The sequence below is a fragment of the Diadema antillarum genome, unplaced genomic scaffold (genome assembly GCF_040938485.1).
Source record: "Diadema antillarum isolate AM-2024a unplaced genomic scaffold, OU_Dant_1.0 seq00001825_RagTag, whole genome shotgun sequence".
NCBI classification, from domain to species: Eukaryota; Metazoa; Echinodermata; class Echinoidea; order Diadematoida; family Diadematidae; genus Diadema; species Diadema antillarum.
In genome coordinates, this window is record NW_027272499.1 from 1 (window position 1) to 13,683 (window position 13,683).

General features: G+C 40.1%; 1 protein-coding gene across 1 annotated transcript; it reads left to right on the forward strand.

Annotated features, from left to right (window-relative positions):
- Positions 1–3,147: 3,147 nt before the first annotated feature.
- On the forward strand, positions 3,148–11,126 carry LOC139712596 (dorsal-ventral patterning protein tolloid-like). Its single transcript, XM_071624405.1, has 6 exons — positions 3,148–3,181; positions 5,865–5,993; positions 6,406–6,444; positions 8,571–8,612; positions 9,366–9,674; positions 10,274–11,126. Exons 1-6 carry the CDS (start codon positions 3,148–3,150, stop codon positions 10,324–10,326), a joined length of 606 nt encoding a protein of 201 aa, XP_071480506.1. The 3' UTR covers positions 10,327–11,126.
- The last annotated feature ends 2,557 nt before the right edge of the window (positions 11,127–13,683 follow it).

Consider the following 13,683-nt stretch of genomic DNA (forward strand, 5'->3'; position numbering starts at 1 on the left):
AAAACATAATCATACATATTCATGGTTTAAGCTCTTTCATATTCATATGTTAGGCCAATTTGAAGCTCCACAGCTCCACAATTCATTATTGATAATGTTCATTTCTTCGCACCTTACTGTTATATTTGCATAATTATATTCGCATCAACTTACGTGCAAAAATGATAGACTCCACAACATACACTCCACACTAGCCATGTTGCGAGAGAGTCACATGTATTTATGTAAATGTACATGCATTATGTATGAGTGTGAGATATAATAGTCTGTGAATGGGTGTGGCAATAGCAATAATGAATTGTGGAGCAGTGGAGCTCTATGACCTAGCATATCATATTAGTGAGCTTAATTTATGAATATGTATGATTATGCAATTATGTTAACATTGTATAAACTATGCGTACGCGGTGGAGCTATGGAGTTGTGGAGTTGTGGAGCGGGAGTGACTCTCTTGCAACATGGCTAGTGTGGAGTGTATGTTGTGGAGTCTATGATTTTTTGCACGTATACAGTTGATGCGAATATAATTATGTAAATGCGTATAACAGTAAGGTGCGAAGAAATGAACATTATCAATAATAAATTGTGGAGCTGTGGAGCTTCAAGATGACCTAACGTATGAATATTAATGAGCTTAACAATGAATATGTATGAATATGCATTTATGTTAATATATGAATTATGTTTGGGCTAAGGAGCTGTGGAGCAATTTGCATGCGTTACATGCATGAGATTGGTCAACGCAGTCTCTGGAATGTTCAAACGAGCCAGCGCACGAATAAAATGTTCACTACCAGTAGGAATATAACCACTTCGCTCTCTGAAAATGTCGTACATTAAGTCGCAAATGTTACTGCCAGGCACACTTTCCCCGCTCACAATCAGCTCCCCTTTGTCCGTCCATCCCACATCGTCGCACCTTTTCATCTTTTCCAGCAACTGCGAAGCTCTTTTCACAAAATTCTTAGGCACGTGCTGCAAGATGTCACGCTCCACTGCGTCCTCAGATTTTGGCGCGACCCTCTGTCCATGAGTTACTAGATGCGTGCTGTCATTGTCTCTTGAGCTGTCGCTAACGACTTCAATAGACAATGGCTTCTTAACGTTGTCCGTCGCTTTCAAAAACCGCTGTAAGTATTGCGAATACAACAACGCCTTGTCATACTCTGGTAGATCGGGCCTGTCCAACACCGAACGAATCTGATCGTCCAATTCGTTGATTCGCTGCTCTGTAGGTGATGAAGATTGACTTTTGAGAGAATGAAGCATAGTTTGTGGCACAAGCACCATCTTGCGCGCATTCTCCATTATCAACGCGGTACCTCTATACAGTGTCTACTTTGGCGATGCAAAGAGGTTAGAAGCGAGAGTTCCGAGTACAGGCGTGATCAACCTGGCAATGAGACCAATGAATCCTCCGCGTTGGTTTAAGATTCGTTTTCTCTCTGCCAGAGATGTACGACGATCCGCTAATTTACGGAGTTTTCGCTTGTGCTTAGTCAAAGTTTTCTTGTGGGATTGCGACAGCTTGACATTACCGCAGATCACGTTCAAAACACATTCACAGATGGCGTCAATGAAGTTCTTGTTAGCTGTCTTGATGAGAAGTTTCCGTTGATCAGGAGAGCAGTGTGCGAGGGTCTTGAGCAGGACTGCGTGGGTCTTCACTCGGCGCGACATTTTTAACTAATAAATGACTTAATACACGAACGCGACAATTTATATCTTAGGAACATATACATATTGAACTTCACCGGGAAATATTTTCGTTCTGAGACGAAATTCTTCCGGCGTGTCTGGTTTAAGGTCTACGAATAAATAACCCCATTTATCGGCTGTGGCGTCCATAAATGCCTCTTGAAAAAACTTTGTTTTCGAGGGATACATCTGTTTAGCTAAACAAGCAATTTGTTGTTTGTCTCTACAATTTTTGAATAAAGCGTAGTACTGCGTGTTTAATGAAATAGTCCTAGACTCCTTTCCACGATGAAAGAGATTTTGAGTGATATAAATAACGCTCGCGTTTCTATGATGACAACCTTTAGTAAACAAGGCGGCTACTCTCTTGTCATCACCAGCCACATCCATTAAATCATCGATGACAAATAACACTGGTCGGGAGGGGTCGGTCAAATCATTGAAATCTGCTGGTAAATTTTCATGAAATTCAATATTCGGAAAGGATCGTGTCATTGCCGCGTAACACGGTTGATACTCCCCGTAAAACCATATAATTTTGCGAGGAGGTTGATCGATCATTTCCGAGGCATTTTTCAGTAATCTTTTCACGAATTCGGTTTTCCCTGAAAAACTCGGTCCGACCACCATACATGAAAAACTATGTTTGAGTCGGGCATCCATTGTAATTAACGGCATCAAATAGTACAAATATAGCTATATGAATAACACAATAAGATATTAAGTTCTGTAAATGAAATTAGAGCAAATGTCAAACGAAGTAAGTGAACGGAATACTCTATCATACGTGAGATGTGGGTTCAGTTAAGTTTCTTAAAAGAATAAGACGACGATATGAAGCAAACTGTTAAAACTACGCGGTATATTCAAGAGCAACATAACGGTATAATGCGCTGCAATCATGCGCCCGCGAAAGAACTGACATCGGGGATAACGTCAGTTTTATTTAAGGAAAAATCAAACCCAACCGTTCCATTTGACAAATGGGCATCTCTAGTGAGCAAAGACTCGAGATAAAACAATAGAAAGAAGAGAAATACAAAAAGCGCCAAACAAAATACATTTGTACCAGCATTGGTACTTTTCAGTACATTTCTGAGCACTGTGGACATATATGATGCGCGCGACTTATCCATGATTTCCTAGCAACGACAATGCCAGCGGTAGGTACAGAGCTGATGAGAAAGTACCACCTTCTGCGACAATGTATAAACAGCGAATGATTGGCAATTAGACACATTGAGGTCTTTATAAGCGAGGAATGTCCGCGTGTCCATAAGGCAGTGTCGTGCCACCTGGTAATCTAACTCGTTTCGTGAAGACTACCCTGTAGTCTTTTTTTCTCTCGGAAGTGTACACGGACTTGCTTTTTACGTCTCTGAGAATTCTATTTTCCACAATAGTCTTCAGACATCCCGGTTCACCTTGTATCAATTCGCGCATAGAGTCATGGTTTATAACGAGGGAGTTTGCCTCGTTCAAGGTAAATCCACGCACCTTACACACGGTGTTGCCTTTGTTGGTGCGATAACTATAGTTCTTAGGACCACCGCAAAGCCAGGTTTGAATGAACTCGCCTTCACCAAGTTCATCCGTCAAGTCACCAACGAAATCGCCGGTTTTGGGGTCATGATGTTGTACTGTTGGGTCTGTTCTAAAGACTACACTATCAGTGTCGTAATACAAGACCCTATCGTTCAGCCTCTGCAAGACAGAATACAATTTCAGTCGCGCCAATGCCGTCGTGAAACTGGCTATTATGATATTTGTGTTGACGTTGTGGTCCACGAAGCCTTCGGCTTGATTGAAATGAATTTCTACCATGTCGTCGTTTAGAACGAGAATGTCTTGTAATTCGATAGTGCGATCCTTTAAGAAATCTAACAACTCAGCGCTGGTTTTGACAAAGCGCGTTTGTTTCAGATTTGGTCTCTCAGCAAATTTCCCCCACAGCACATTAACAATGCCCTTGGCAATGGCGCGTAAACCGGGGTTTTTCGCGATGTTTTTAGAGTCTAATTGAATTCCCTCATGGGCCAAATAATCTCGAATGTATTTTTCACGTTCTTCTTCAGTACTGGCATGGGCGGGGTAGCCTGAGGCTTCCTGCTTTATTTTCATAAAGCTGTCTATATACTGCGCAAACAGTCCTCCCGTTCTTGTTTTGGGATCGTACACTGTATACCTGTCAAAGTGCCATACTTCGATCATTCGGAGTTGCGTATACCCCATCTCTACAGCTTTTTTCAGTTCCTCCGATACCCACACGCCTTCTAACTCACGCTCCCTATCTGCGTGCTTGCAGGGCCCCTGATTCAAGGTGTCTGCACAGGTCCTGCATAGAGGGAAAGTAAGTTTACCCCCTGAGCGATGGGGGAGCACTGGATGAAACAGACGTCTAGGAGGTAATATTTTACATTTGACGAGTCCAAAAATTCGAGACAGTGAAGGGAAGTTAGAATAGATAATTCTGGGATGGCCGACAGGATATTTGCCGAACTTATTGATAAAGGGATAAAGACTGGTGAAATCATAGTAAAGGATTTTTTCTTCGGGCTTCGCCTCGTAGAAGAGCGAACACCCTCCAGTTCTCCCGCCATAGAACGAGTCACGTGGATTTAATTGTTGATTAAAAGCCATTTGAAGGTGTGCAATGTGTGGATGTACATCAGCCATTTGGCGCAATTGTTTCCATTCGCATTCCCAAATATAGTGTACAATATATCCATTCTCTTTGAGCGCATCAAGACGTTTCATGGATTCATTAAACAGTACACCCATTGCTTTGCCTAGCTTTGGGTTTTCGACACTGGGACCGTAACATTCGCGACACCCGTGATAAAAGCACCCGAGCTTTTGCGCAAGCGTCGGTCAGAGGACACGCCCCCATTTTTATGTATTTCTTTGTTTTTTAAAGTTCTTTTGTTTTCGATCGGGCGAGCGTCGGTCAGAGGACAGGTCCGAACTTGTCGGAGTGACGTCATCAAACAAACAAATGTCATGAATACGATTGCAATCGTCATTATGACCATTTCGACCATTGCCTTCGAAAATATCTCTCGATGTGAGAACAAAAGAATATGATGAAACAATGATGCGGATTCTTAAAACAATAGCATATTTTTCATAATTCATTCTTCATATTTCATATCGATCCATAAATATTCATATTTCATAATCATCATTCATCGTTCATATCTATAATTCATATCTCATGAATATTCATCTTTCATTTTTCATATTTCATACATTCTTTTGTTCTTTCCAATTTCTATTGTTATGTAAATATCCATAATTCATATCTATTATCATAATTCATCGATTTATCATAATTCATATCATAATCCATCTTTTTATCATAAATCATATCATAATCCATATTTTTATCATAAATCATATCATAATCCATCTTTTTATCATAAATCATATCATAATCCATATTTCATAATTCATAATTCTTTTGTCTTTTCATATTTCTTTTGTTCTAGAACAATAGAAATATGAATCATATTTTTATGACGCTATACGTACACCTATACTACTTATGTATAGGCCTACATATAGAATATACTGAAGAAGAAATGTGATTGTTGATATCGGCATACTAAATGATGTTCAATCGCACGTCCGCATAGTGAGAGCTACAGAGAAGTAAACAGTATTCTATCACTACAGAATTTACTCAAGCGCTCGCTCGCTGGCTAATATAGTATTATTCACAATAAAAAAAAGCAACCTGGCTACGCCTATGGCTAATCTGGCCCACTGTGTTTGTTTTTGTGTTTGGTCATAAAATGATGTGGAAAAAAATCTGTCCCCATTCCGACATCATAATGTCCTTAACTTCTCATGACATTCAGCACTTTATGGACTATTTCATTCCCTAGCGTCTTAATCATAGGCATCTTGTTTTTAACAAGGAAGTAGGCCTACCGTTAAACCATTGCTTACAGGGAAATGAATATTTAATCTATGACCACGTTTAGCAGATGAAAGAAAGAAAAATCTTAATGTTATACTGCCTGAAAAAAGTGGCGTGAATGTGATATCAATTTTTACCACGTTCCTTGTTCTTGTATGGATCATGATCATACATTCGCAAAAATGTTTTAGTGATGAACATTCAGACATCAATTGTGATGTTTTACTCTCTTTTTTAATTCGAGATTGGGATGCGGGTAAACCAGATGATGAATATTATGCTGACTGTGCCTGCATCTACGTGCTGAATAGAAAATTCCACAACGAAAGGTGCAGCGACAAAAGGACAGCCGTTTGCCAGATTATGGTTGAAGGTTAGTAGTCAATGTTTTTATTTAGTTTAAGTGATGGGTTGGAGGGCATGACAGGGCCAGATATGGAATTAGCCGACGCCATAACTCTGAAAGACAGTGAAATCACAAAAAAGGGACATAAAAGCAAAAACGAAAGCATAAAACCCAACACCCTCCCCCCCCCCCAAAAAAATGTAAATTTTGCAGCTGCTGATAAAGTGAGGTTGATTTGCGTTGTGAATTGGCACTATGGTGCAGATTGAAAGATTGTGCATTCGCTCAATAAACAATGTATAATTGCTATTGTATGAGACAACTGGTTCAAAAGAAAAGTTTATAGGAATCTGGTGGCAAGTTTCATGCAGAGGTTCATTTTCTATGATTACGTTGTTGTTTTTCTAATATCTTTTGAATTTCTATATTTCACTTTCAGAAACACATGTGCCCGACGTGATGTCACGCAACGATATCGGTATGAACTACTTTTATGTTGACACTCTGTAGATAAAGTGTCTTCGTTTTAAGGATGGGTGCTATGGATAAACCACTTTCCTTTGATGTGTCGAAAGCAGAATTGATTTTTTGTAAGATTATAATTTCTTTAGGTGTATTTTCTTTACCGTCATAGTGGTTTTTAATGACTTGGTGATTGGGTATTACTGATTACCTGACTGTAACTTTTATGAACACTTATTCTGTCTTCAGAATTACAGTTACAGTTCGTTAAAAATCCAATATATATCTACCAGAGACATGGAAACAGTAGTAATAATGCATCGCAAGGATCGTTGTTGATGTTGTTGTTGTTCTTATTTTTGTGTTTTGTCTATTTCTACACATCCCCTGTAAGATAAACAAAATACTGGTTTAATACATTTTGATTTCAAAAAATGTGTATGCCTGAACCCTGAAGCTTAAAGGTAGGGGATACCTTTTGCAGACCTCCCAAAATGCAGCAAAACATTAAATATGAACCTCAGGGGACTTGCTTAGGACACTGCTTAGAAATTTGGAAGTCAACAGTTATCTAAAATTTGAATAATGCACAAAACTCAACTACTCAGTAGTTCTGTGTGTCAGCCACACTTAAGCCTTTTTGTTGCATTCTTCTGTATTTGTGATCTATAAACACAAATCTAAAAGTACAAGAGCTGATGTAATAACATAATGAGTGTGTGGTAAGAATGTATATATAGAAATGTGTGTAAGTGTTGATGAACTTTCTTCACAAAATATACATAATGGACACACATGCAGTACATGGGTCTGCAAAGGTAGCCTAGTAATGTACTGGAATTTACGGTGAGCCCCGAAAACAATTCAATTCAAAATCTAACCGTCAAAAAAATGTACTAAATGTTACCTTCCACTTTCAATACTTTATGGGAGTTTCTAAAATGATATTCTCTTCAACATACCACTGTATTTATACAACTCTTCATTTAAGGCGTGCAAATGGGATTCCCTACCTTTAACATACGAACTTTAGCATGCCTGGAATTGCTCTCTTATTCCAAAGCTATACCACTCATACATACCAGTATTTTCATGTTTAATACAGTTTTACTACACTCACTAATTCTCTTATTCCGTCAATTTTGTCTCCGTATCAATAGTACGTGAGCTTTTTGAGCTATTACCTCCTCTTGACGTCCACCATCTCCGACGAATGCAATTCCCAGGTTTTTGTCGCTGGCTCATTCTCTGCGCAGTCTCAGATCCGGACCCATTTTCCGTCGGCGCCTTCCTACGATTGACTTTGCTGAATTTTGTTGGACTTTGCTGAATGTCCCCAAGAAATATTTTCCATTGCTCTTTCCTTTCTATTAGCCACACGCAATCTAATCTAGATGTTCATTGGTTCACTTCGTGAGAACTATTCCAATTTCCCAGCGTTTCTCGCCGTATCTGACTTAGTCGCTTGTCTCTAATTCGTTGTGGCAGACCGTCCTTTGATAATCAACATCCCCCTTGCCTTTTAGAATCCAGGCATAATTCTGTATCAACACCTTTTCAACAAACTGCACATGCATATCTGGCTTACATAGCATATCTGGATTTTGGTTATTTCATTGAGGGACCCGTTGAGGTTTTTGGTGTAGGTGTAACAGTTCTATTACCCCTGCTGCGTCAGGAAGCGTTTTCAGTTTCTGGGCGTATCAGTCTAATGCTTCCTCAACGTTCTTCTCCCCAATTCTCCGTGAAATGCCAAAGAAAGCTACAATTCCCCATGCTGTATGCGTCGCTAGTCCGTCGGCCTCATCAGCATACTACTCTGTCCTTCTAATCTACACGTAACTCCTTCAGCCCAGCTCTTTTCTCCCTGTTGATGAAGATTTCGATTCCGTCTCATGACACTGGTTGAGAGAATTTCTGCTTTCGTGAAGAATTGCCGAAATCTTTTCGTGATCTGCCGATTTTCTTTTTCCAAAGTCTGGTAACTTTCCGTCTATCATCCAAATATGGTTTCCAAAAAGGTTACGGATTGAAGGCATAATCTCAACATCTTATTCAGGATATGAAATATGTCGTTGCTTCGGTGATGCAAGGTTCATAGTCGGTGTGCTTTATATTGAATGTTTGGTGTTTAATGTGTAGGTGCTGCCACGACACAGCCGACAGTGGTCTCAAACGGTGAAGGTAAGTCTCGATGAACTATTTTGCCTTAAAGAGCTCCGACAACCAGTGTTTACCCATAAACGCATTCTGAAAGTCGTCACTATTCTTGTTATTCATTTTGGATATATTATATCCCAAATAAAAAAAAAACCTTTCTGTTGTGTCACAAAGTTTAGCTATTAAACTCATCAGCAAGCTAGCTGCACGCTCAAATACATTGTACGTGCAGCTTGAATTTCCTCGCATGTTGGCCCTATTTGCCAAAGGTAATTCTTCAAAAAAGTATCCTCAATCCAGACGGTTATTTGGGTCGCTAACAAAATTCAGTCTTCTACTCCTTGCGTCATTATCAACTTTTCCTGTAAGTTTCATTCGAATCTGCGCCTATAACTTTTTGAGTTACACTGTATCTTACTAACAGACGGACAGGCAAAGAAACAAACGCGAGTAAAAACATAACCTCTGGGCGAAGGTTATAAGTGGAATCTTATGATGTTTTGAAAATAATCATAAGCTAAATGATTTAGACTGTTTTGTTTCTGTTCATATTTCATAGCTATGCATTTGTCTTTTATAATTAGGAATGTGTTCATCTGGTATTGATTCCCATCAATTTATACCCTTCTCTTCCCCTGTGATCTATCAATTCTTGTTGCATGACCTTCCCTTCTCTTGCCTACTCAGAAATGTTCTACGAAGCACCTCTCTCCCTTATTGTATATCTTGAATGAACAAAAACTATCATCTTGTGCTTCAATCCTTTCCTTGGAACAGTAAACTTGGAATCAGATGGTGCTGTTGCCGTCATCACCTCTCCGAACTTCCCACAGGACTATCCCGACAATACTGATGTGTCGTGGAATGTCACGGTGCCATCAGGGTGTCAGCTACACGTCCACTTTAAAACTTTCTACACTGGTATTGGGGACTGGCTTCACATCGGCGACGGCCATTCTTATTTCGGTCCGCGCAGGCCCGATGACATCGACGTCAGCTCCGAGCACACGTTGATTCGATTCGTTTCTGATGCCAGTGTCGCTCGCATGGGATTCAATTTAACGCTGAGAGCAGATTGCACGCAGGGTAATCTCCACACACATTGTATCATCTGCTGAACATAATACATCATAACATAGTATTGTGTCAAGTTGTCTGTGTTCTTAACTCGTGTTTTCACCTTGTCGTTCTTTATTTTTTTTAACTAACACTAATAATGATGGGACTTGAAGTTCATGTCCACAAATTGAAATAACATTTCAGATATTTCATAATTTCCAATGAAAAGAGAATTCCAACGGAGAAGTGATAAACAAATAGGAATGAGTGACAAGTGTATAATAATCACTGCAAATTATTCATGCCAAATCACTACAAGATATGCCAAATTTTCTGATATGAGGCTTTTTTTATATGGTGGCTAATTTGGGAATGAAACAAGTTTTGTGCTTGCTGCATTATATCACCTGTTCATTGAATAGTGTGTGGCCCACTATTTTCCTAATTAATTACCATTTTGTAGAGCTTTACATATCTATTTCGACCCTCCCCCACCCGCATTTATATCATTTTACATACACTAGGTATGTGACTGCTTACATGTTTTTTGTTTCTTGTTTTGTGTTACTGGGGTCACAAAGAGTGTGTGTAATTAATTTATGCATATTTTGGTGTTTTACCTATAGGCGATGGCACGACAGTCGTACCTACAGTAACTGAAGAAGGCACGTCTCAGTGAGGAAATATTTCCCTTTTCAGGGCTGCCAATTCCTCCCGAATATCCTCCCTCAACTCCACCCTCGTTTGGGAGATGATACCCCAAGCTACTCCGCTGGCTGTGTTTTACTTGAATCTGATATCTGATCTTCCACTGATGAGAGTGTATAGTTTAAGTTTTTTAAAGTAGGTGAAGGTTATAAAACCGTTCAGTGATATTTCTTGGTGTCCTGGAGAGAAAATTTTGCATGACGATAAAACATCGATAACAAAATGATTATTCTATCAGTCAGAGGGTTAGATACAAATTGTACATGTATTTCAAAAAGGGTAGTAGGCATACTAAACACGTCTGGAAAACTGTGTGTGTGTGTGTGTGTGTGTGTGTGTGTGTGTGTGTGTGTGTGTGTTTGGTAATCAAGCAATGGGCATTAGCTTTTAGAACACATATATAATGAAGCCCATACAGCATTCTATTAGATTATTAGGGCAAAACAAATGCATCATGTGTCATGGACAGCAACATAAGAGGTAATGTGCGTAATATTTATGACCATTCACACTGCCCACACTCTTTTGACATTGTTTGATATCTTATTTCTAAGCTGAAGCTCCTCTTTGTCACCCTAGCTTTAGCATTCATCAGTTGCCTATCAAAGTGTTCATTTTGAGGGATTTTGAATGCATTTTTTAATGGAAAACAAAGAACATATTAAAACATAATCTAATAGTCCAGCATTAAACTCAGCATGATGGTTGACAGTTTGAGCTGAAGGGAAAAGTTAATTTCACTTGCCACGGGAGGATCCAGTAATTCCGTAAAAGGGGGGGGGGCGCAGACAATATTTCTGGTGCTTCTTCTGGGTTTCATCTCATCTTTTTCTTTTTATTTCTTTTGTTTTAACAACAAATGTGTCCCTGCACCACAAAACAAACAAAAAGTCGCCAGACATGAATTTTTAGTTTAGACCATATTCTGAAAGAGCAGACTTAAGCTTTAAAATTATGTATAGCAGTTGCTCAAATGAAATGGACTGTCCTAACCTATCTAAATATTGGAAAAAACACAAACCCAGGAAAAGATTGAACTGAGAAACGAGGCTTTGAAGTACAGTGTCTATTCAAGCGCTTAATCTTTAGCAAACCGTGCTGGCTGTGCGATGAATGGGACAAAAAACAGGAAGTAAACCACCTGAGTACCAAGAACGAAGGGATTATCAGATTAAACTGAAAATAAGCATGCCTCGTAAACACATTTTGTCCATAATTAATGCTAACTTTAAAGGCAACAGCACTATCCTTTTAAAAGTTATTAGAGTTGAAAGTGAAGAGTGTGTACAAGGTTTTTCAGAAATGAAAAAGGGACTCTAAAGACACACCTAATCACACTATTCTGCCAAAAATGTTCGAGATAAACTGCTAAAAAAAAAAAAAAAAAAAAAAAAACTTCCCCGCCCGTTTTATGACCCCAAATTTTAGCATAATTTAATAGAAGACTTGCTCTTTCAGAAAATATGAAAAAGTCAAGATCGGCTAAGTTGACCCATTTCACTTATTTTCATTCCTCACGTAAAATCAGTGTATGCGACTTTTGTTCGTTTTGTGATGCACGGTCACAAATAAAGAGGGGGTGAGGGTCGGCGCACCAGGGGCGTCACCAGCTTTTTTTCAAGGGGGGTGCGTTTTGACACTAAATGTTTACGAGATTTTTTGGACAGACATTTGGAATATAAGAAGCTCTCAATCCCTAGACTTTTACTGTTTTTGGAGGGAAACCAAGCGGGGAAAGGGCACCGGCGCGCCGGTAGCTAGGATTTCATCTTTTTTTCTTTTTTTCTTTTTTTTTTTTTGGGGGGGGGGGGGGGGGGGAGGGGGTAGTATGCGAGGGAGCGAGCAAGGGTGGGGGGACGGTGTGGAAGTGCCGGAGAGGGCTGTACCCCTTATAAATGGATTATGGAATGACCGTGTGAAACGACAAATTGCTCGCAGCGATATCAGGGGAATGGCATCACGACTACATGCGAGCGAGCGGAGCGAGCGAGCTTGAAAATTTTGACATTTTACAGTCAAAAAACTGCCGTTTGCAGCCATATTTTTTTGCTTTGTAAATTAAGGGGGGCGCACCGGGCGCAACTGCTGGCAATTACTGGCAGCAACATCAAGTGAATGGCATAATAATCAAATGCGAGGGGGCAAAGAGAGCGAGCTTGGAAATTTTGACATTTTACAGTCCAAAAACTGCCGTTTGTAGCCATATTTTTTCGCTTTGGAAATAAAGGAGGGGTGGGGCGCAACGGGCGCAACTGCCGGTAATAACTGGCAGCAACATCAGGAGAATTGCATAACAATTAAATGCGAGCGAGCGAGCGAGCGAGCTTGAAAATTTTGACATTTTACAGTCCAAAAACTGCCGTTTGTAGCCATATTTTTTTGCTTTGTAAATCAAGGTGGGCGCACCGGCCGCAACTGCTGGCAATTACTGGCAGCAACATCAGGTGAATGGCATAATAATCAAATGCGAGCGAGCAAAGAGAGCGAGCTTGGAAATTTTGACATTTTACCGTCCAAAAACTGCCGTTTGTAGCCATATTTTTTCGCTTTGGAAATAAAGGAGGGGTGGGGCGCAACGGGCGCAACTGCCGGTAACCGCAGCAACATCAGGAGAATTGCATAACAATTAAATGTGAGCGAGCGAGCGAGCGAGCTTGAAAATTTTGACATTTTACAGTCCAAAAACTGCCTTTTGTAGTCGTATTTTTTTTTTGCTTTGGAAATTAAGGGGGGGGGGGCGCACTGGGCGCATCTTACTGCTGGCAATTACTGGCAGCAACATCAGGTGAATGGCATAACAATTAAATGCGAGCGAGCGAAGAGAGCGAGCTTGAAAATTTTGACATTTTACAGTCCCAAATCTGCAATTTGGAGCCATATTTTTTCGCTTTGGAAATAAAGGAGGTGGGGGGGGGGGGGCGCACCGGGCGCAACTGCCGGCAATTACTGGCAGCAACATCAGGAGAATTGCGTATAACAATTAAATGCGAGCGAGCGAGCGAGCGAGCTTGAAAATATTGACATTTTACAGTAAAAAACAAACAAACTGCCGCTTGTAGCTATATTTCTTCGCTTTAGAATTTAAGGGGGCGCATTGGGCGCAACTGCTGGCAAATACTGGCAGCAATATCAGGAGAGCATAATGATTACATTCGAGCGAGCGGAACGAGCGAACTTGAAAATATCACATTAAACAGTCCAAAAACTGCCGTTCTTTTCTTAGCCATATGTTTTTCGCTTTGGAAATTAAGGGGGAGGGGCACCGGGCGGAACTGCTGGCAATTACTGGCAGCAACATCAGGTGAATTGCATAACGATTAAATGCGAG

What these genes read in the sequence shown, in the direction of transcription:
- LOC139712596 (XM_071624405.1), top strand. Translation starts at nt 3,148, where the DNA reads ATGGTTTATAACGAGGGAGTTTGCCTCGTTCAAG. An exon ending in GATGTCACGCAACGATATCG is followed by an intron (nt 6,445 to 8,570) that starts GTATGAACTACT and finishes TTTAATGTGTAG; the next exon opens with GTGCTGCCACGACACAGCCG. An exon ending in AGTGGTCTCAAACGGTGAAG is followed by an intron (nt 8,613 to 9,365) that starts GTAAGTCTCGAT and finishes TCCTTGGAACAG; the next exon opens with TAAACTTGGAATCAGATGGT.